This window comes from Gymnodraco acuticeps, unplaced genomic scaffold (assembly GCF_902827175.1).
Source record: "Gymnodraco acuticeps unplaced genomic scaffold, fGymAcu1.1, whole genome shotgun sequence".
NCBI lineage: Eukaryota > Metazoa > Chordata > Actinopteri > Perciformes > Bathydraconidae > Gymnodraco > Gymnodraco acuticeps.
In genome coordinates, this window is record NW_022991705.1 from 965,105 (window position 1) to 990,846 (window position 25,742).

General features: G+C 37.8%; 1 protein-coding gene across 3 annotated transcripts in view; it reads right to left on the minus strand.

Annotated features, from left to right (window-relative positions):
- The window catches only part of ano1a (anoctamin 1, calcium activated chloride channel a), a 98,596-nt gene that overhangs the window by 35,806 nt on the left and 37,048 nt on the right, over window positions 1–25,742 (minus strand). For all 3 annotated transcript variants that reach the window (XM_034198840.1, XM_034198839.1, XM_034198838.1), the window contains exons 5-11: window positions 25,510–25,661; window positions 20,000–20,054; window positions 18,710–18,761; window positions 15,978–16,033; window positions 15,701–15,742; window positions 1,708–1,772; window positions 1,068–1,202 (exon numbers count right to left, since the gene is read on the minus strand). In XM_034198840.1, the coding sequence (XP_034054731.1) occupies window positions 1,068–1,202; window positions 1,708–1,772; window positions 15,701–15,742; window positions 15,978–16,033; window positions 18,710–18,761; window positions 20,000–20,054; window positions 25,510–25,661 (557 nt within the window). The remainder of the gene's footprint in view (window positions 1–1,067; window positions 1,203–1,707; window positions 1,773–15,700; window positions 15,743–15,977; window positions 16,034–18,709; window positions 18,762–19,999; window positions 20,055–25,509; window positions 25,662–25,742) is intronic.

The window sequence follows — 25,742 nt, forward strand, 5'->3', positions numbered from 1 at the left end:
TTGGATATGTACCTTAAAGGTGGGGTAGGTAAGTTTGAGAAACCGGCTTGAGATACACTTGTTATATTCCATGGAATGCTCTTAACATCCCAATAGCAATGAATATCTGAAGTGCTTTGACAAAAAATCCATAACAAAATGTCATCTCTGGAAGCCGTAGTGCTGTAAAAAGCACGACCAATTATCTGAGCCGGCCCGGCTAAAATAACTGGATGGCCTACCTGCCTGTCAGCCTTCCATCTGTGCACAAACTTATCTCGTGCCCTCATTGGTCATGTGTGCGTTCGTGTGTGTTGGAGGAGGGACTCTGGAAGGAAGTGGCAGATTTTTTTCTGGCTGTGTATTTTCAAATTCTAGCGCACTCGAGCTGGTTTCTCCAAAATTACCAACTCCACCTTTAATGTAGTGTCTCATTTTATTTAATTTTTTATTTCAGAGCTGGGTATGAACAATCAACACTTTTTGGTGGCTTCTGAAAGGCGTCCATAGCACCAAGTATCGCCTTCCATCTGAAAGATGTCATCAAATGTTCTATTTATAAGTTCCCAGTCTAGTTACAACAGAGTGTGGCAGGTATGGTTTCACCTTGTGAGTCAACATGGCACAATGTGCTCCTACTCCCCTTTTTGGTCAATCTAAATATCTGTGCAATAAGGAACATTATTTATTTGAATTAGTTTTAACATTGTGACATAATCTGCACTCTTTGAGTCACCTCCTTTTGTCTATCCATGTCTTTAACCTTATTAAATAATATTTAGGAAATATTTTAACATTTGAGCTTTTTGGCTTCTTTTGCAAATACATTCTCTACAAAAGAAAAACATGGTTATAAAGATTCATACAGTAGTAGACATGTGATCACAACACCCATCCTACCTCAAAAAATTATTGAGTAGGCATGAAAAGCAACTCTGTATTGAAAATCCTGCTTGATCTCTGTGTGCGTGTGTGTGTGTGTGTGTGTGTGTGTGTGTGTGTGTGTGTGTGTGTGTGTGTGTGTGTGTGTGTGTGTGTGTGTGTGTGTGTGTGTGTGTGTGTGTGTGTGTGTGTGTGTGTGTGTGTACCTTGGTATGTTATCATCGACAGTGGCACAGCCGTAGAGGAACACGATGACTCCGACGATGGCTGCAGGGATCAGCATCTGTGTGTAGACTCCTAACCAGGCGAAATATAGTCCCACCTTCTCCCCAAAATACTTCCTGTGGAAGGATACACCATCGGTGAAATATCCTACATTTACAACATTAATACATCACTGTCCATAACCATAACCCCTTCACAAATGAGATCATGATAGACATTATCACGGGTGTTCAATTTTTTATAAATAATAAAGCAAGAAACATCCCATCCTGCTGTCTTTAGTTGTTGTAAATCGTTTTTTTCATCCTCTACCAACTGCATTCATCTCTCAAACCAGATCATGTTCATCCTACGCTGACATGACAGTCTTTAAAAGACATGATTAAAGTCCCTAAGCAGAGTGAGCTGCTCAGGTTCTTTTTCCTGGAGAGCTCTGCGCTCAGCCCTGACTGTGAGGGAGCTTCAGCGGAGCTTCGATCTGATTCAGAGTCTTCCTCCGTCCTTCCTGCCCGCAGGCTGCTGGAGGCAGTTAATGCAGCTGTGAAAGCAATACATATAATTCCTGCAAATGTGTCTGTAATTCCTCTGATGTGTGACAAAGCTCATTGCTATTGATCTGACCTTATGAGTCCGATGGGCTGGTACTTGTAGAAGACGCTGTAGCTGGCCCACTCCTCGTAAAGCAGCTGGGAAGAGAAGAGTCAATCATTACTGTAATAATGTTCATATTCAATTATATATTACCGGCCATTATCTGAACAATTTTATATATATCACACTTGAGCAAGTTGGCTGTTGAAAGCTAACAAAATACTTCCTCTATATTTACTGGTTGCAAAACAGTGTCCCTCTCATTTATTTTTCAAAGCATTTAAGAAGAACGGAGAGTACCTGGTAATTATTATTTATGAAATGCCACCAATAAGTGGAGAATATCCATGATTTCCCAAAGCCCATAGTGACAACTTTGAACGTCCTGCTTTCCCCGACTAAACTACAGTATGCAGATATCTCTTTTTCTGAACAATAACTTGGAGCTGTATTCATCCTAGTTCAGGTGACTTTATTGTGAGTGTTGATGGAGCGGCTATGATGTTAGCACAGCCATACAGAACTCAATTCAGAATTCAGTGTTTTTCAAAGTTGTTTTTTTCTTGATAACAGCATGACGAGGTTAAAACAAAATCCAGCACCTTTATATAGTTATTTCTGCATAGTTTTAATCCGTTTATTGCAAACGGAAAAATCTCTTTTTGGGTTTCATACTGCTGTAAACCAGATAAATAAAAATCAATACGAGAAATGTATTTAAGAAGAATAGAATTGTGATTGGATGGATGACGTGATTCCATTGACTGTTTTTGAAATGATGTAATCAGTGGTGTGGAAATTGAAATGATGGTGAATATACTAAACAAATTCATCATCCCACTATTTATTGCTTCGTCAGATGATTCGCCCGCTGGCTTTACCTTGATGATATATTATACTCAGGAGCACTAATGATACATTCAAATGTAATCATATTTGCATATTTCATACAAATCCACTGAAGCAGCATATTCATAGTAACATATGCTTCTCAGGCAGCAGTGCCGAGCTGCACACTGAGACCTCCGCAGTTATCTGCTCACACATCCAAAGGAGCTGCTGCGTGACAACAACAATCGATGTAATCAAAAACAAACCTGCAGGCTGAAACCTGAAAGCATTAACTTCAACAGAGACCATATTCCAACCCAACAGGGACTTCTGTCATGTTGCTAATGTGAAACAAACTTTGGACCAGCAGACATCAAGGACATTTACAATGCAATGCTAGGTATTATTGGATTGCATTCATTGTCAGCATTAATAACTGCTTAGAGCACACGCTGCTGTTATTTGAATAAAGTATTGCACTTATAAATCAAGGTGACTCAGATGAGCTTTTTAAATGTTTAATTTAAAGCATCTCTTATCTGGATCATGGAAACTGTTCAAGACTGAAAATCTCTCTAAAAGATTGAATGTTGAGGACATGTCGATCCCCCAGTGGAAATGCTCCTAAAGTCCAAACTAGTATAGTTTAATCGAGATGTTAACCTCCTAAGCAACTTGCTTTAGTTACAAAAAATGGTTGTACTGTATAGGTTGTGTTTCTTGGAAAGCCTCAGATAAATCTTTATTCATTAAAGTTTTGTAATTGGTGGTTCAATGGATTCAGGCCATTACTAAAGACACTCTTATCAGGGACCATGTGAGCCATATCAATCCGCAGAAAGAAGTCTGATCCATTTAATGTTAGGGTTTCTCTATCAGAAAACACTTTGTAATCGTGTTGTAAGGGGGAGACAGAGGAGAAGGACTCTAGCAGTGTTTAAAGACTAAATAATGTAGAAGAAAATGTGAACAGACTTGGACAGTTTCAGAAAACCTTGATCAGAGCTGCTGTCACTTTGAGTTACGTTGCTGTCACCTCAGTTCCAGCTGTAGGTCTGCAATGGAACAGACCATTTTTTGGTGATAATTGTAATTGTTAATTTAATAACATTGTCAGCCAATTCCAGAACACTGGACACAAATGTCAGCCCACTGCTCCTAGTACTAGGATGGGTTAAACGCAGAGACCAAATGTCACAGTGTGTGCAGTGTGCATGTATGCGTGACCATTAGAGAGGGTTTCATCCTCCGATTCTATAATTCTATCAAATCATTGATTTATTTAATAAGTAGTGAAGGAGCCAATTAGCGATCTGGGTATAAAGGTAGGAACTAATGTTTGTTGATTCCAAAGCTGTTTTTGACCACACACCTGAGCACACACACAAAAACACGGTTTACTGTACACGTACAATCGCTGCGGTAAAGTTGGCTGTCCAAGCTAAGTTATTCTGTTTCTAAGTGTCATTTTTTTTACGGTGAGGGAATCGGATGGAAATTAATAGATAGCATGAATGGAAAATAAATGGAGTGAGTGTCCAATTTGAAACTTTAGTATCTGACTTTATATTCATCTTACAAGCAAAAGTGTGCGTCATTCACGTAAACCAAGTAGCACCTCAGTGGATACTAATATCTACGGTGGCCCTGAAGTGCAAGACACCACAGCATTTCACAAAACACTACAGCATTTCAGAAAACGCCGCAGCATTTCAGAAAACACTACAGCATTTCAGAAAACACAACAGCATTTCAGAAAACACCACAGCATTTCAGAAAACACAACAGCATTTCAGAAAACACAACAGTATTTCAGAAAACACTACAGCATTTTACAAAACACTACAGCATTTCAGAAAACACTACAGCATTTCACAAAACACTACAGCATTTCACAAAACACTACAGTATTTCAGAAAACACTACAGTATTTCAGAAAACACTACAGCATTTTACAAAACACTACAGCATTTCAGAAAACACTACAGCATTTCAGAAAACACTACAGCATTTTACAAAACACTACAGCATTTCAGAAAACACTACAGCATTTCAGAAAACACTACAGCATTTTACAAAACACTACAGCATTTCAGAAAACACTACAGCATTTCAGAAAACGCCGCAGCATTTCAGAAAACACTACAGCATTTCAGAAAACGCCACAGCATTTCAGAAAACACTACAGTATTTCAGAAAACACTACAGTATTTCAGAAAACACTACAGCATTTCAGAAAACACTACAGCATTTCAGAAAACACTACAGCATTTCAGAAAACACTACAGTATTTCAGAAAACACTACAGCATTTCAGAAAACACAACAGCATTTCAAAAAACACCACAGTATTTCAGAAAACACTACAGCATTTTACAAAACACCACAGTATTTCAGAAAACACTACAGCATTTTACAAAACACTACAGTATTTCAGAAAACACTACAGCATTTCAGAAAACACAACAGCATTTCAAAAAACACCACAGTATTTCAGAAAACACTACAGCATTTTACAAAACACCACAGTATTTCAGAAAACACTACAGCATTTCAGAAAACACTACAGCATTTTACAAAACACCACAGCATTTCAGAAAACACTACAGCATTTCAGAAAACACTACATCATTTCAGAAAACACTACAGCATTTCAGAAAACACTACATCATTTCAGAAAACACTACAGTATTTCAGAAAACACTACAGCATTTTACAAAACACTACAGCATTTTACAAAACACCACAGCATTTCACAAAACACTACAGCATTTCAGAAAACACTACAGTATTTCAGAAAACACTACAGCATTTCAGAAAACACCACAGTATTTCAGAAAACACTACAGCATTTTACAAAACACCACAGTATTTCAGAAAACACTACAGCATTTTACAAAACACTACAGCATTTCAGAAAACACTACAGCATTTCAGAAAACACTACAGTATTTCAGAAAACACTACAGCATTTCAGAAAACACTACAGCATTTCAGAAAACACTACAGCATTTCAGAAAACACTACAGTATTTCAGAAAACACTACAGCATTTTACAAAACACTACAGCATTTCAGAAAACACTACAGCATTTTACAAAACACTACAGCATTTTACAAAACACTACAGCATTTCAGAAAACACTACAGCATTTCAGAAAACACTACAGCATTTCAGAAAACACTACAGTATTTCAGAAAACACTACAGTATTTCAGAAAACACTACAGCATTTCAGAAAACACAACAGCATTTCAGAAAACACCACAGTATTTCAGAAAACACTACAGCATTTCAGAAAACACAACAGCATTTTACAAAACACTACAGTATTTCAGAAAACACTACAGCATTTCAGAAAACACTACAGCATTTTACAAAACACCACAGTATTTCAGAAAACACCACAGTATTTCAGAAAACACTACAGCATTTTACAAAACACTACAGCATTTCAGAAAACACCACAGCATTTCAGAAAACACTACAGCATTTTACAAAACACCACAGTATTTCAGAAAACACCACAGCATTTCAGAAAACACTACAGTATTTCAGAAAACACTACAGTATTTCAGAAAACACTACAGCATTTCAGAAAACACTACAGCATTTCAAAAAACACTACAGCATTTCAGAAAACACTACAGCATTTTACAAAACACTACAGCATTTCAGAAAACACTACAGCATTTTACAAAACACTACAGCATTTCAGAAAACACTACAGTATTTCAGAAAACACTACAGCATTTCAGAAAACACTACAGCATTTCAAAAAACACTACAGCATTTCAGAAAACACTACAGCATTTTACAAAACACTACAGAATTTCAGAAAACACTACAGCATTTTACAAAACACTACAGCATTTCAGAAAACACTACAGTATTTCAGAAAACACTACAGCATTTCAGAAAACACTACAGCATTTCAGAAAACACTACAGTATTTCAGAAAACACTACAGTATTTCAGAAAACACTACAGCATTTTACAAAACACCACAGTATTTCAGAAAACACCACAGCATTTCAGAAAACACTACAGTATTTCAGAAAATACTACAGTATTTCAGAAAACACTACAGCATTTCAGAAAACACTACAGCATTTTACAAAAACACTACAGCATTTCAGAAAACACTACAGTATTTCAGAAAACACTACAGCATTTCAGAAAACACTACAGTATTTCAGAAAACCCTACAGCATTTTACAAAACACTACAGCATTTTACAAAACACTACAGCATTTCAGAAAACACTACAGCATTTCAGAAAACACTACAGCATTTCAGAAAACACTACAATATTTCAGAAAACACTACAGTATTTCAGAAAACACTACAATATTTCAGAAAACACTACAGTATTTCAGAAAACACTACAATATTTCAGAAAACACTACAGCTTTTCAGAAAACACTACAATATTTCAGAAAACACTACAATATTTCAGAAAACACTACAGCATTTCAGAAAACACAACAGCATTTCAGAAAACACCACAGTATTTCAGAAAACACTACAGCATTTCAGAAAACACTACAGCATTTCAGAAAACACTACAGCATTTTACAAAACACCACAGTATTTCAGAAAACACTACAGCATTTTACAAAACACTACAGCATTTCAGAAAACACTACAGCATTTTACAAAACACTACAGCATTTCAGAAAACACTACAGCATTTCAGAAAACACAACAGCATTTCAGAAAACACCACAGTATTTCAGAAAACACTACAGCATTTCAGAAAACACAACAGCATTTTACAAAACACTACAGTATTTCAGAAAACACTACAGCATTTCAGAAAACACTACAGCATTTTACAAAACACCACAGTATTTCAGAAAACACCACAGTATTTCAGAAAACACTACAGCATTTTACAAAACACTACAGCATTTCAGAAAACACCACAGCATTTCAGAAAACACTACAGCATTTTACAAAACACCACAGTATTTCAGAAAACACCACAGCATTTCAGAAAACACTACAGTATTTCAGAAAACACTACAGTATTTCAGAAAACACTACAGCATTTCAGAAAACACTACAGCATTTCAAAAAACACTACAGCATTTCAGAAAACACTACAGCATTTTACAAAACACTACAGCATTTCAGAAAACACTACAGCATTTTACAAAACACTACAGCATTTCAGAAAACACTACAGTATTTCAGAAAACACTACAGCATTTCAGAAAACACTACAGCATTTCAAAAAACACTACAGCATTTCAGAAAACACTACAGAATTTTACAAAACACTACAGCATTTCAGAAAACACTACAGCATTTTACAAAACACTACAGCATTTCAGAAAACACTACAGTATTTCAGAAAACACTACAGCATTTCAGAAAACACTACAGCATTTCAGAAAACACTACAGCATTTCAGAAAACACTACAGTATTTCAGAAAACACTACAGCATTTTACAAAACACCACAGTATTTCAGAAAACACCACAGCATTTCAGAAAACACTACAGTATTTCAGAAATACTACAGTATTTCAGAAAACACTACAGCATTTCAGAAAACACTACAGCATTTCAGAAAACACTACAGCATTTCAAAAAACACTACAGCATTTCAGAAAACACTACAGCATTTTACAAAACACTACAGCATTTCAGAAAACACTACAGCATTTTACAAAACACTACAGCATTTCAGAAAACACTACAGCATTTCAGAAAACACTACAGCATTTCAGAAAACACCACAGCATTTCAGAAAACACTACAGTATTTCAGAAAACACTACAGCATTTCAGAAAACACTACAGTATTTCAGAAAACACCACAGCATTTCAGAAAACACAACAGCATTTCAAAAAACACCACAGTATTTCAGAAAACACTACAGCATTTCAGAAAACACTACAGCATTTTACAAAACACCACAGTATTTCAGAAAACACTACAGTATTTCAGAAAACACTACAGTATTTCAGAAAACACCACAGCATTTCAGAAAACACAACAGCATTTCAAAAAACACCACAGTATTTCAGAAAACACTACAGCATTTTACAAAACACTACAGTATTTCAGAAAACACTACAGTATTTCAGAAAACACTACAGCATTTCAGAAAACACTACAGCATTTTACAAAACACCACAGCATTTCAGAAAACACTACAGCATTTTACAAAACACCACAGTATTTCAGAAAACACTACAGCATTTTACAAAACACCACAGCATTTTACAAAACACTACAGCATTTCACAAAACACTACAGCATTTTACAAAACACCACAGCATTTCAGAAAACACCACAGTATTTCAGAAAACACTACAGTATTTCAGAAAACACTACAGCATTTCAGAAAACACTACAGCATTTTACAAAACACTACAGCATTTCAGAAAACACCACAGCATTTTACAAAACACTACAGCATTTCAGAAAACACCACAGCATTTCAGAAAACACTACAGTATTTCAGAAAACACCACAGCATTTCAGAAAACACAACAGCATTTCAAAAAACACCACAGTATTTCAGAAAACACTACAGCATTTCAGAAAACACTACAGCATTTTACAAAACACCACAGTATTTCAGAAAACACTACAGTATTTCAGAAAACACTACAGTATTTCAGAAAACACCACAGCATTTCAGAAAACACAACAGCATTTTCAAAAAACACCCACCAGAATTTCAGAAAACATACAGCATTTTACAAAACACTACAGTATTCAGAAAACACTACAGTATTTCAGAAAACATACAGCATTTCAGAAAACACTACAGCATTTTACAAACACACCCCCAGCTATTCAGAAAACACACAGCATTTACAAAACACTACAGTATTTCAGAAAACACTACAGCATTTTACAAAACACCACAGCATTTTACAAAACACTACAGCATTTCACAAAACACTACAGCATTTTACAAAACACCACAGTATTTCAGAAAACACTACAGCATTTCAGAAAACACCACAGCATTTCACAAAACACTACAGCATTTCAGAAAACACCACAGCATTTCAGAAAACACCACAGTATTTCAGAAAACACTACAGCATTTTACAAAACACCACAATATTTCAGAAAACACTACAGCATTTCACAAAACACTACAGCATTTCAGAAAACACTACAGCATTTTACAAAAACACTACAGCATTTCAGAAAACACTACAGCATTTCAGAAAACACTACAGTATTTCAGAAAACCCTACAATATTTCAGAAAACACTACAGTATTTCAGAAAACACTACAATATTTCAGAAAACACTACAGCATTTCAGAAAACACTACAGCATTTCAGAAAACACTACAATATTTCAGAAAACACTACAGTATTTCAGAAAACACTACAATATTTCAGAAAACACTACAATATTTCAGAAAACTCTACAATATTTCAGAAAACACTACAATATTTCAGAAAACACTACAATATTTCAGAAAACACTACAGCTTTTCAGAAAACACTACAATATTTCAGAAAACACTACAGCATTTCAGAAAACACAACAGCATTTCAGAAAACACCACAGTATTTCAGAAAACACTACAGCATTTCAGAAAACACTACAGCATTTTACAAAACACCACAGTATTTCAGAAAACACTACAGCATTTTACAAAACACTACAGCATTTCAGAAAACACTACAGCATTTTACAAAACACTACAGCATTTCAGAAAACACTACAGCATTTCAGAAAACACTACAGCATTTCAGAAAACACTACAGCATTTCAGAAAACACCACAGTATTTCAGAAAACACTACAGCATTTCAGAAAACACCACAGTATTTCAGAAAACACTACAGCATTTCAGAAAACACCACAGTATTTCAGAAAACACTACAGCATTTCAGAAAACACCACAGCATTTCAGAAAACACTACAGCATTTCAGAAAACACTACAGCATTTCAGAAAACACTACAGCATTTTACAAAACACTACAGTATTTCAGAAAACACTACAGTATTTCAGAAAACACTACAGCATTTTACCAAACACTACAGCATTTCAGAAAACACTACAGCATTTCAGAAAACACCACAGCATTTCAGAAAACACTACAACATTTCAGAAAACACCACAGCATTTCAGAAAACACCACAGCATTTCACATTGGACGGAAAGGGTATTCCTTTAGAAATAACACTTCTTGTTTGTGATTGGACAGAGCCAGCCAGAGAAGCACTGCTGTGATTGGTTGTTTTTGCTGCCAGTCAAGAAATGACGCTTCGTGATTGGTCAACACAGCGAAATATGTCCCAACACATCAGCCGTTAGCACACACTCAGAGCTCACAGCTCCTCATATCAGAAACTGGACACAAGTTAAACATGTACAAACCACAGACTGTCTGTGTCATGGCGAATACAGTCGCTGCTTTATTTATGTCTGTATGACGTTGTTGTGAGTGTGGACGGAGCAGCTACAGGTTAGTTTAGCCTGATGGATCCGATTCCATTCAGAAAACATGCATTTTAAAAGCTTTTCGCCTGCCGTTTTATCTGCAGACTTGTCAAAGCGTTAATTCATGGTTTTTACTAACCGTTATCAGTATGTAGTTACTTCGGCATCACTTTGAAACATGTATTACAATTAAATCACGGTCAAATATGTTCATTTTGTTGTAGTTGGTATCTCCCATAGGATTTACTTGGAGATACGCCCCGCCCCCTCTCAGCGCGTCTTGTTTGAATGACAGGAGCAAACACAGCTGACAGCCGCGGTGAAACTCGAGCGATTAGAGCGATGCGAATATTGGGTGGTCTACCATAGTATTTACATGGAGATAAGCCCCTTAAAAACCATGAATTAATAAAGCATTAATTCTGTGTTTACTCCTGTCATTCAAACAAGACGCTGGAGAGGGGGCGGGCCGTATCTCCATGTAAATCATATCGGAATCGGATCGATCAGACTAACTAACCTGTTGCTGCACCGTCCACACTTTGATTGATTGATTGATTGAAAAGTTTATTAACAGCTTGTATATTGGGTACAGTACAGTACAGCTCAAAACATACAATTGTTAAGGGGATGCAGACCAGAGAAAGACTTTCGTCTTGTTTACATCAGGGTCCCCCATTTCCAATTCATCATATCATTTAAGACATATAAGACATATTTGACATACAGATGGCTTATTTACAATTTACATACAGGTGTTTTTTTACATACAGATTGCTTATTTACAATTTTCATTTTAGATTTCGTTCTAATACATCCTAACCGGACATTTAAGACATACCAAGTCTACAGATATACAGTTAGTAACAGAGTCTAAAATGCGAGTATATACATAGATGGGGGGGGGGGAAGCTGTCCATTGAACGACAGGTTGAGATTTGTACCATTACCGGGGCCAGTTTTGCTCTCACTCACAACAACATCATACAGACATATATAAAGCAGCAACTGTATTCAAAATGACAGACAGTCTGTGTTTTGTATATGTTTAACTTTTGTCCAGTTTCTGAACAGATATGAGGAGCTGTGAGCTCTGAGTGTGTGCTAACAGCTAACGGCTCGGCTGATGTGTTGGGCCAATCACGCAGCGTCATTTCTTGACTGGCAGCAAAAACAACCAATCACAGCAGTGCTTCTATGGCTGGCTCTGTCCAATCACAAACAAGAAGTGTTCTCCCTAAGGAATACCCTTTCCGTCCAATGTGAAATGCTGTGGTGTTTTGTGAAATGCTGCTGTGTTTTGTGAAATGCTGTTGTGTTTTGTGAAATGCTGTTGTGTTTTGTGAAATGCTGCAGCGTTTTGTGAAATGCTGCAGCGTTTTGTGAAATGCTGCTGTGTTTTGTGAAATGCTGTTGTGTTTTGTGAAATGCTGCAGCGTTTTGTGAAATGCTGTAGTGTTTTCTGAAATGCTGTAGCGTTTTGTGAAATGCTGTAGTGTTTTGTGAAATGCTGTAGCGTTTTCTGAAATGCTGTAGCGTTTTGTGAAATGCTGTAGTGTTTTCTGAAATGCTGTGGTGTCTTGCACTTCAGGGCCACCGTACATATCTACCTGAACAGCAAATGATTCTGTAAAGGCTCAATTCAAGCTACATTTTCCCCATTTTTGGTTTTAGTATAGTTAAGTTTGCGGAATTAGGTTACAGTAAAATCACACTGTTCATATAAGCAAATTATTATTTATTGTATTAATAATTTAAGTCAAATAGGATTCACAACGTTGTGTGATTAGTGTGTTCTAAAATATCGGACCAAATGCTCATGATTAATAAAACATGTGTATGTGTTTGTACTGTATGTGTGTTTGTGTCCCAGTGTCATTTATATGCAAATCTCTTTATGTACAGTATAATAGGGCCTTTACAGTGATTATCAAACAGCGTACTGAGTGTGTGCTGTGATCCTACTACTCTGAGGCAATAAATCACAGCTTTTTCACACACAATCACACTCCATTCGCAGGCAGAGCAGCAAATGAAGGCTTTTAATCACAGCAGGAGCCTTTACAGATCACTGAGACTCAACAAGTAATTCCTACATCCGAGGAACCCATTTCCTAAAAACACTATACAAGTACGCTGATGTGGAGGCACTTGAAAGCACCGTGCTAGAGCTTTTCTGATGCTCGAGAACAACAGAGGGGAATTCTTAGGCTGTTGCCGTAGTGACTGTTGCCTACAGTATAATTATGGAAAGTGTTAGCAGGGGAGGAGATGACTTCAGACGCAGCCCGGGTGATTTTATTCTTGTACAGTGGGAGCAAGGCTCAGAATGGCACACATGCTGTACTGTTCAACCCGGTATCACGGCAAGACGTGAACATGTGACGATGTACCATGCTGGGAGACGTGAAGATGTCACGATTTCGTCCCTTCAAACGTGACAGTTACACGGTATTGTTAACCCATGTTAACCAGTGGAGAAATACCCGGAAATGCCAAGCAAATGCTACCCCGACGGTCGGTTGTTATTGTCAATATTAATATAATAATGATTTATTTTGTAATAGTCACACTCGATTACGCCGATTTTCTTGTTGCCCCAGCTGGTCGACACCTCTTTTAGCAGAAACAAAGGCTACATTAATGTATTAAATCGATGTTAATCCATGCGTGTGGAGGTGGAATTAACGGACGTGACGTTGTGCGATTCCGTTGCCAGGCAACAGCTTCGGTTCATGTTAATTTACAAACTCTTCAACTACAACCATAGTTATATTTAAAAACATGTTAGAAGGCCTCACGAAATACTTTAATGCAAATTAAAATGTAAATGTGAAGGAATGTGTGTATAACAAAATACATCGGTCATTAAACGAAACCGGAAACAGACGTAGGCAAGATCCTCAGCTCGATGATTGGATGGTTTAGCCGCAATGCATGCTGGGATTTGGTGTTTATGTGATGTGAAATCTGAAAACGTTTTTTAAAAATAAAATAATACTTTATTCCGAGTGTGCTTGCTTTTCTCTTTGAAAGTCATCACATAACGGCATTGTAATACACGGTTCGGCTGCATTAAATATTACATATCTGCCGTAGTTCTCTATTTATAGAGCCCTGCTGAGAAGACTTCTAGACAAACAGGAGAACTGCCGCCAAAACTGAAAACGTGACGTGGATCATAAATATATAAGCAATTAAACAACATCTTACATTTATTTTCACACAATACGTCTCCTTGCAGTATCAACACTAATTCGGCTGACTTTTATATTTGATCCAATTGGTAGATAGGCTTTATTTACCCCATAACGGTGCAGAGCTGATAGAAAGGGACACCTGGTGGTTGAAGCACGTTATAGAATTTTATAATTTTATTATTATATATAGTTTATATATATGTATAGGTGATATATGATACATACAGTTGAGGCCTAAATTATTAGCCCCCCAGGAGTTATGGAACATTTTCCTAAAATTCTTCCCAATGTTTCCAACATTGATAACACTTGATATAATCAAACATTCACCAGTGCTATTTAGTAGCTTTTGGTATATTTTGGAAAATAAAACAAGTTTTTAGGCTCGCTTTATATCAAATATAGTGAAAAATGGGTTGGTCAAAAAATATTAGCCCCCAGGCCATTAATAGTCAATAGTGTACCCTTTCTGAGCCACAACTGACAAGAACCTCTTAGAGTAGTTCTTTACTAGGTTGGCACAGGTCTCTTGAGGGATTTTGGCCCATTCTTCCATTGCAAATTGTTCCAGCTGGTCCGAATTGCGTGGTTTCCGAGCATGGACATTCACTTTGAGCACCCGCCACAGATTCTCAATAGGATTGAGATCTGGGCTCTGTGCGGGCCACTCCAGCACCTTGGTTTTGGTGTCCTTTAGGAACTGTTGGACCAAGTTTGGTGTGTGCTTTGGGTCATTGTCTTGTTGGAAGACCCAGCGACGACCTAAGCGAAGACTAAGAGCAGATTTGTTCATATTATCCCTCAAAATGTCAACATCATTTTAATTTTTCATGATGCCTTGCACCCGAACAAGGCTCCCTGTGCCTGAGGCTGCAAAACAGCCCCACACTATATATAAAACTTTGTATATTGAGCTGTTGTATATTGTATACTTTTATTAAGATGTATCTGTATTATCTGTATTGTAATTTTGGAGCAACCTGGCAAAAATAATTTCCTTCGGGATTAATACAATTCTATCTAATCTGATCTAATCTAAAGTCATTTTTGTCTTTCCTGTAGTGTGTTCTTTAGGTTGTGTGCATGTTAATGGTCTGCAAAGGCTAAAATCCCTGTGTTCCCTCCAGAGGGGGTTTCAGAGGGTGAGAAGAGGTGCAGCAGCACAGGCAGTATGAGAAGAATAAAGAGCCTTTTGAACATTAAAGCATGGAGATACGTCGCAGTAGAGACACAAAGTACAATTATGAACCTAGAAATGAGCAGAATATGTCCTCTTTAAGTCAAATGTATTTCACATGAGATTGTGTGTCATCGTTATCAGATGAAAAACATGTTGCTGCTGAATGCAGCTTTTCTCCAAATCCTCCTCACTATGCTCATTTGTGATGTTTGAGAGAGAGTGACAAAGAGCGGGGAAGAAAAGTTGGAAGTTAATGAAAATGAAAAGGTGGTGTTGTGTTTCCTTTAGGACGTATTGATGATTGAGTATCTGTAAATTGACTGAAGGTGTTGCCGTGGTGACATCTGGTTCAATGTATTGACTGGTGGACTTGCTCTACGTACCTTCCTGTCGTTTGCTTCTGCATTCACCCCCTCGATGTCTCCCTGTAACCATAAATGCACTTTGTTCATCATGCATGTAATGGAAAAACGCCTTTAATTTAACACACAATTATAAATGAGAAACCTAGGATTATTTTACATACATTATAGAGTACCGTCAATTTAGCTTTGGTGATTTTCATATTAGAAACTCAATGAATTGGAATAAATCTCTCAGTATATAAACAGCAATTTATCAGGCCGGTCAGGCAGAGATGGCTGTGAGATAAAAACTCACATCATGCAGAGGGTAAGCAGACGTATAGACAGCATTAGCTAGTAGACTGGTGATCCCTGTAAGAAGCCAAATAACACAGGATTATAATCCAGCAGAAGAGACACACGCATGCACGCACGCACACTCATACATTTCACAATATGTAGCTGTAATATTTTACAATAAATTACTGTTTTACCACTTTACAGTCTTTACCTGTGATGTTCACAATATAATACTGTAATTTAGAATTTCACAGTGAAATCAATACATTCACAGTTAATTACTGTGAATGTGCAGGATCAATGATTACGAGGAATTCACAACATGTTACTATATTATTTCATAGTAAAATACTGTATTCAGACCATCCTCTGTGATAACACAACACATTAAGTGATTTTCTTGCTTTTATCGCTCTTGCTTGGCTTTAAATACTAATTTCTTTCTTTGGTGCAGGTTTTACTTAAATTGAAAGGGGCACCGCAGGATCACAGGATCAATGATTACGAGGAATTCACAACATGTTACTGTATTATTTCATAGTAAAATACTGTATTCAGACCATCCTCTGTGATAACACAACACATTAAGTGATTTTCTTGCTTTTATCGCTCTTGCTTGGCTTTAAATACTAATTTCTTTCTTTGGTGCAGGTTTTACTTAAATTGAAAGGGGCACCGCTGCATGTGCCATAAAATAAATGATGCAACATATAAATCTATGTCAAATTGAAATTGTTGTCTTGGCTTATTGTTTTCAGGTGCTTCCTGGGCATTAACCCTGAGACGGGCTCGAAAGCCAAAAGAGGCATGGCAATTTAAACCCCCATGTCAGCATTCTTCAGAAAACTTGTTGACTTTGAGTGGATGTCTGATATGTGTTACATGCTCCCCTCCTTGTTTTATTTCTGTCTCCCTGCAGGTGCACCTGGTCTGCTCCTGGCTCCGCCTTGCCCAGGTGCACCTGGTCTTCCTCTGGCTCCGCCTCTGCCCAGGTGCACCTGGTCTGCCCCTGGCTCCGCCTCTGCCCAGGTGCACCTGGTCTGCCCCTGGCTCTGCCTCTGTCCAGGTGCACCTGGTCTGCCCCTGGCTCCGCCTCTGCCCAGGTGCACCTGGTCTGCCCCTGGCTCTGCCTCTGTCCAGGTGTTCCAAATTCCACTCAGCCGTGTACATATAAAGAGAAGCTGGAGGAGAAGGAGGTCTCGCCTATCCTAACGCCGGGAGACACTCTCCTTAGAATACCTCTTTGCCATTCTGAGCTGTAGGCCATATTTTTGCAGATGTGTTTATGTTCAGCCTGGAGGACCTGGTAGTCCAGTTTTCGCGGCTTTATTTTGTTTCCCATAGGGTTTATATTTGATTTATGGTTAGGGGGGGGGGGGGAGCTCTGGGTCCTACGGCCCGTGGTGTGGCTGGCTCGGGTTCCCTCCTTCTGTTTGTTCCTTTTGGCCAGTCCTCCAGACCTCTTTTTGTTTCCTGTTTCGCTTGTGTGAGCAAACTTATTATCAATAAATGCTCGTTACCAAGTACCGGTTATTGCGTGTATTCTTTCATGTTGCGGGTCTCAGCACGAGCCACTACCGCGGAGTAGAGGTTGGGGCCGTAACCACATGTTGCACTTCAATGGAGTAATACAAAGTTAAGATTTTAATTGTTTTTTTTTGTTGATTGAGCTGCTTGAATTGTGTAGTTATGGTAAAATCCCAGTTAACTAGTCAAATTTACAATATATTATCGTATTATTTACATTTTTATATTTACAGTAAATTACTGGCTACTGTGTTGCATTACTTCTACAGTAAAACTGTGAAAATACAGGTAATTACTGTAATTTATGTACAGCAAGGTACCATAATACCACAGCTCTGTACTGCTATATCACAGTAATTCCATGGGCATGGCAACTGTAAAGTCACAGTATGTAGTTGTACTTTTATTACTGTTAAATATTACAGTAAATGACTGTGAAATCCATGCAACTAGTAGCCAGTAATTTACTGTAATTTTACAGCAAAACATTTTACAGTGTACCTATTTTAACCCAAACCATGTTCTTTTACTTTTTCTGGCAAATTAGTCTGTTTGCCTAAATTGCCAGTTTTACTATGTTAAGAATGTGAGCTTAATAATGAAACTGCAACCAACCAAAATAAATACATTCAAAACTGATAGGAATGAAGGCACTAAAATAAAAATAAAAGTTGTTACAAACCAGAGATATCCTTTACATTTTGTGCTGTCTAAATGCCATGTTGTCTACATCGTGAAAGTCAGCTCAGAGCGTCTGACCAAATGTTTGGCTTTGACAAAGACAGACAGGTGTATTTAAAATAAATAATTGATTTCCCTCCACCAGTCCCTGCGTATTCCACATTTTCTGATCAAAATGTGACCTAAACATATGTATTGTATTTGTGTTCTCCAACTGAATTTTACTTCATAACACACATGCAAGAACTGTTGAACCCAGGTGCGGCTGAATAACTTAACCAGTTACCATTTAATTTAAGTTAACACTGCTGTGTAATAAAGCACAAGTGGCTGTGTTTGACACGAGCACCAGAGGAAGGGACATGCAGTCACTGCACTCGATAGGTTTCTTCTCTCAGGAGAATGAATCTGTCACTAGTTGTGGAGATATGCTGGCATTCTTCTGTGGTGGCAATTACACTAACTCGGATGATAACAGCCCACATTAATTGCATATTGATTTGTATCTCTTGAATTAGAGCTACAGGCAGAATCTCTTACCCATGGAGTATTTGGCTCGGGTGCATCTCGTCCTCTTCAGAACCTCATAGACCTAACAATACAAGAAAACATTAAAAACTCTTATTTACCAAATGTTCTGTAACAACGGGTCTGTCTTTTTTATAAAATAACAAAAGACAGAGTTTGGTTTCAGCGGGAAGTAACATGGGGTCATTGGAGTTTGTCATTGCAGTCAGTTTCTCCCTGTTTGAATTCCCTCAGTGTCCTGAGGTTCTGAGTTTTTTTACTAGAGCCGAACAATCTGCAGAAGTTTAATTGTCTCCAAAACAAAGGGAACTTGTGATAAGAACCCGTAAAAATACTCAATAAAGTAGTTTCATGTTGAAATCAGGGTTTCTCTGAAGCAGTAAAGCGGACTAGGATTGAGGTGCTCAAAGCCAACTGCTAACGCTCGCTAAGCTAGTTTTTGTGATGACTTGAAACCTTCAGGAGTTCTTTGACTGGAGCCGAATTATCTGTGGTGGTCTTGTCTTCTCAAAATTAAACAGACCCAGATATTAAAACCAGTAAAAACACTGAATAAAGCAGTTTCATAGTAAGTTTGTGTTCTGTTTTGCTGCCGATAACGTTAGCTCAACTTGTTTCTCTGATAACTTAAGATGCAGACGTCCCATGACTAAAATCCTTCATCCTATTAAAATATAATACTGAAACCACAAAGATCTAAAAAGCCAACGACTGCACCAATTGCAGAGCTCCGTCCAATAATGAGAAGCCAATCACATTACCCAGTCATTAGTCAAAGGAGGCTGTGTAGGTGTATGTCAGTGTTGCAAATGTGTACGCAGATTTACAGAACGTATTCGTTTTTCACTGGAGTCAAACAGAAGCAAAGGGTGCTATTGGAGCAAAGTGCACACCAGGGAGCACAGGGTGTTCTTTACTGATAGATATGAGCAGGAAAGCACATTTGTAAACAGCTGCTTAAAGTGGACGTTACAATACATAATGCATTAGCGAGTGCTGTATTGGCCAAAAAGAATGTCAAATAATATTCATACGATTTTGTCAACTAATAATTTTGTTGATTAAATAAACTGAGTTTTTCCACAAGGATGCATGATAAAGCACCTATTTAAATATTGTGTTTACAGAAGTGTCTTGGAAATAAGCCAGCATTAAGAAAGCATTTAAAAGTGACTAATCTACTAAAGAAATAATAGTCTTAAGACCAAAGGGGCAGTGCCAAACATGGAATAAACATGCTGTCAACATGTTGGATTTAAAACTGTTTCTAAAAGTCTCCCTTCACCTTCAACCAATACTTACTATTGAGCTCCGGGTCTTGCTGTCAAAGAACTTGTCCCTGTCAGACAGATCAAACCTGGCAACAAAGAACACAACAGGTCCAGTTTTAGCAGGTACATAGAGTGCAGTCTGATAGTAGCATATTTATCAAATATGCTAGAAGAGGTAAGATAAAAGAAGATGAATAACATTCAACATCTGCAGGGTTATGGTGCATTCAATTAAATTACATGTCATGTCGTTTTAGCTCACACCTTTATCCAAGGCCACTTCAATACCACAGATAATGGTATAGAAATTGCTAAATTGGCCTTTGTTGTTCAGCAAACAATACGTTTTCTATATTATTTTTTATTTAACCTAAAAAGACCATTGAGGTCCTCCTTTAAAGTTTAAAGCCTGAAAGAGAAATACCTTTTTCATACTTCTGTTCTGATTAAAGGAATGTGGAGCAACAACCTATTTTCTGTGAAAGAACCAAGATTAAGTGAGTTAAAAAAATGATTGAATAACATGTAGAATGAGATTAAATTGTAAAACAAAAAAACTCGCACAAAAAGAACCAAACGTAAAATGACAGTGAAAATGTATGATGTAAATTAAAGTACAACAATTAAAGTGAGGCTTTGTCAATATGTTTCATTACCGCCAGCTGCAACTTCCAACAGAGATATAATGAAGGGTGGAGCACTATAAACTCCTGTCATCCTAGCCACCCCTGCTAATGATGTTCATGAGCAGGAAATATGCTGCAGTGATTACCATCAGTGGCAACATTTACTGCCATTCAGGGCGTACTGCAAGTTGTTCATAAACAAAGTTACCCAATAAATGCATAATGAAATATTCAAAGGGCAAATCAGCCTTTTCAAATCTAATGATAATGCTTTAATATATTTCATTTTTACAATTTTTTGAAGTTTTTGAACCCTGGGAAATGGAGGGTGGAAGAAATATATATGTGTCTATGGTTGTATTTGTTACTTACATGTATTTGTATTTAGATCAGTATGAATATATTGCGAGATGTGTTAACCAAGTTGCTTTACATCCTCCTTTAACCCTTTTTAATTAACAGAACATCATTTTAAACAATACTGCTGACAATGAATGTGATCACATGAAATATAAGAATAAAATAATTAAGATTTTATAACCAAAACACAGCTGTTTGGGCAATCTGCTGCTAACACTTTAGATACATACTTAATTTCAGTAATATATAATTAGTTCACGATAAAGTTGAATTATATAATTGTTACTTATTTATGTACTTTACTTAGAGACAGCAGTCCGACTCAGTAAAAATGAGGGTTATTCATATGGGGTAACAAAACTCAACATAACTCAATGTCTACTTTATTTGACTAAAGGGCAGAGAGGAAGCAGGTCTGATCATGATATTAGGTCTATTCAGATATATTTGTATCACTGTGATGAACTTCTTGTGGTAACCACCTGGCTCTGTCCAAGCCACAGTGCTGATTTGGGGACCGCCCTGGCTGGTAGGCGGTAGCCAGGGCGGTTGTCAGGGCGCCTGCTGCGCAGCAATGGGGAAGCATCTTTAGAAAAAAGCACTGGAAAGTGTTTGCACTGACTGAGTGGGCGGCTGCTGTCAGTCACTCAGTGCTTGTGTTGGCTGAAAGTCCAAATGGTGCCTTCACTGACAGGCGGCATTAAAGCTGAGGTAGGCAATATACTACTTGAACATATTGGGCAAACATTCCATAATAACCTTGCAGTCTTTTATAATTCAAGTGGACTGAGATGAAACAAGATATCTGTTCTCCCTCTTGGTTTTCAGACTTCAGAAAATCTAGTCTTTGGCGGTTCATGGATCATATAATAAAGAAAGCAATACTATTGGCTGTTCAACAAAAGCAGGTGAATTTGAATATCTTCGAACATGGTAAAGGCCTGATACAAATGCCGAATATCCTGCAGGAAAGTTGCTATTCCGGCATTGGCAACTGCCTGCACTGAAGAGCTTCACCCAAAAACGGACTTTGACGGATAAGAAAGAGAGTCAGACAATATGGGCAGGCGTTTTAGAGATGAAGAGAACATGTTTCTAACAGTTTATTTTTCTACTTACTGCTGCTACAGCAACATGTTCTCTCCATCTTTCTAATAGTTGAGATGTGTGCATGAGCTTACTGCTGTGGCACAACCATCCTGGCTGCAGTTAGCAGGATACATTATTGGCAAATGTTCCATCTCTAAGACGCTGCGTTTGACACTGTTGACCACAACATATTACTAGACCGACTGGAAAACTGGGTGGGACTTTCATCAACAGTTCTAAATTGGTTTGAATCCTACTTAAAGGACAGAAACAACTTTGTTTCTATAGGTAAATACACATCTGAGTTGACAAATATGACATGTGGGGTTCCTCAAGGCTCCATCTTGGGGCCTCTTCTCTTTAACATCTACATGCTACCACTGGCTCAGATAATGAAAAACAACAAAATAAGTTACCATAGCTATGCAGATGACACACACATTTACGTAACAATTTCACCAGGAGACTATGCTCCAATTCAAACACTGAGTAAGTGCATTGAACAAATCAATGACTGGATGTGTCAGAACTTTCTCCAATTAAACAAAGATAGAACTGAGGTAATGGTTTTTGGAGCCAAGGCAGAACGTATAAAAGTTAGGAAAACTTGTGCATGCTTTTATCTTCAGTAGATTGGACTACTGTAATGGTGTCTTCACAGGTCTCACTAAAACATCTATTAGAAAGCTGCAGCTGATTCAGAACGCTGCTGCTCGAGTCCTCACTAACACTAAGAAAGTGGATCACATCACTCCTGTTCTGAAATCTTTACACTGGCTTCCTGTGTGTGTCATTGATTTAAAAAATACTGCTGCTGGTTTATAAAGCACTGAATGGTTTAGGCCCAAAATACATTTCTGACCTCCTGCTAAATTATGAACCATCCAGATCTCTCAGGTCTTCAGGGACTGGTCAGCTTTCTGTCCCCAGAGTCAGAACTAAACAAGGTAAAGCAGCGTTCAGTTATTATGCTCCAAATATCTGGAACAAACTCCCAGAAACCTGCAGGTCCGCTGCAACTCTGACTACTTTTAAATCCAGGCTGAAGACTTATTTTTTGCCGCTGCTTCTAATTGAAACTGAGCGGTTGTGTTTCGTTTTTTGGTTAATGAACATTTGGGGCTAGTAACCCCAGGGAATCAGTGTCTGGGGACTTTGTCCTGGCTGGTTTTCTCTGTGTATGCTGCTCGGGACGTATGTGCCATACAAGCGTACACAGCTCATGTTCGGAGAAACCTTAAAGAAAGCCATCAGTAAAATTGAACATCTGTGTGAACTATTCATGTCTTAAACTGCACTGTCACTTTTTATACATGTATTTTTCTTTTAATGTTTATTATTTTTTATCTTTGCTTTTTAATGACTGTTTTTAAATGCCTTTTTCTGAATGTCTTTCATTTTTGTAAAGCACCTTGAATTGCCTTTTGTTGAAAGGTGCTATATAAATTGCCTTGCCTTGCCTTGCCTTGGAGGCCAATCAATGGGCGGAACAGGCACGGCATTGTCTGATAAAGCCAGATTGAGTTCATGTAGTTTCTAAAGACATTTGTTACTGTAATCTAGGCTTAATCTATGGGAAGTGGCAGTACTGATGAAGATGAAGTGATGGAAAATATGTGGAGGGAAATCTCCTGCTAGTTGTTAGTCAGAGCTGTAAATATAGCTGCCCACTGCCCACTCTCTCCTCCATACATCCCAGCAGGCTGACGTTTATGCTAAGACATTCTTCCTCTCTGATCACTGCCTTTTCAAAATGCTTTTACTTGTTGGGACTGAAAGCAGCAAATAAGTCATTTTTTCTGTCTGTAGTTTATCCACTAAATGAGTCTAAACCTTTATTTTGCCTTTTCCAAAATCCTCCAACACACTGTTGAGAAAATGTAAATGACTTTTGCAATTCAGGCGAGTTGTGTTCATTTCCTGGAGGCAGAGAAAGCTGAGGAATGGGAGCTTCAGCAGAATGCAGCAGGAGAGCGTCACGCTTCAGCCTTCCTGTCAGTATTTGATTCCAATTGACACCTCTGAGGTTGCTACCTCTGTGTGTGTCTGTGTGGGTAATGCTACTTTGCTTTACTCAGAGGTGAAACATCATCAAACATGCTAATTCTTCTTTTAGGTTTCAAATCCAACACTATTCTTATAGTCACACAGAAATAACTTTCATCTACCAGCTGGAGAGAATATTTCACCATGAGCTCTCGCTTCAGAATATTGTATCTATTGAAATATCTTACTGCAGTGTGAGATTATTATGGAAGTTTTACTGCATTATCCTACTATATGCAGACTTCAGTTGATACATGGCACCTACGCAGACATGGCTCTGCTTACTGATATTTAAAGGGACGACCAAAATTATAAATAAGTCCTGCAACACTCTGCAACCAACTAATCTCAAAACACTCCAGGTCAGAGGTAAATGATGTGTTTTGGAACATTCTCTTTGAATCTATGACTGAGATCTATGAATGTATCTAAACACACTTATACCCACATTTATATACAATAGTGTTACACACATGTAAAAGATAACGGTTTCTTCAGCAACCTGGATAACATTGAATCATTTAGCCAACTACTGTAACTATAGATATTTCAAAGTTGTGTATCAGCACTTTCAGGCTCTTCCACTTTTCAAAGTTGAGAACAGAGGTGTGAGCCACATGTGGAGGTGATACAGACTACTGTATAAGTGAATAGTTGCCTCATCCATAACACACCAGGCAACACTAGCATTCACATCAAGATGTGTCCACGCGACAAATGTAGGTCCAATATTTACTTTCTTAACTCTTGCTCTTCAACAAGTCCTGAGAAAATAATGTTTATTTAGCTGCTAAATGCACCACTCTGTTCACCAGCTAGTCGCTAACTGGGCTGATGAAATGGTCAATATGTTGTTGTAGAGTTATATTGTGTCGATCCAGTGTACTAGATTTGAAATGGACTGAAATGCTGATGTATGAATCGATTTCATGGTCAGAAACATCTTAGCATTTTAAGTTAACAATCCACAGTAAATAGAGATGTCCTGAGACCATTTGCAGGACTTATATTTATATTCTTTTTTTTACTTTTGGTTTAGGCCTATCTAAACTATCTATATCAGTTCTACTCCTAACACTAGCTGTCAAAAACACCTCATATTAACATATTACAAAATGACACATTTTAAGTGTATCAATCTATGGCAAAGGCTTTGTTCCCTTTGTGCCTATTTCTTTGCTGGTGGATAGACTGATAACAAGGTACATTTGACTATGTTGACAATCGTCCAATATACCTCACAACTTCCATTGTGCATTAATGAGGTTGTATCAATGTATAAGTGTCCTGTAAACATTCTGTCAGAAAGTGTGCATCACATGTGTTCAATCTTTTTAGCATGTACATAGCATAGCAAGATGCACAAAGCTACATGTGTTAGAAAGATTACAGACAGAAAGTCCCCAGAGATGTGACTCACAGATGCTGCTTCTCTCTGGAGAAGGGGTGAGAGAGGGACTTGATGCTTTGTGGCCGGTTGGCGTCCACTTTGGGGTGGAGGGGAGCTGTGACTTTGTGGATGAACAGTCGGATCTTCTCCACCAGATTACTGCCTTGTTTCACCTCGTAAACCTGCAGGGGAGGTCAAATAACTACATTCAGCTGGAAGTCAGAGGACTGCATGTTATTTCACTGCATATACTTAAAAAAGGT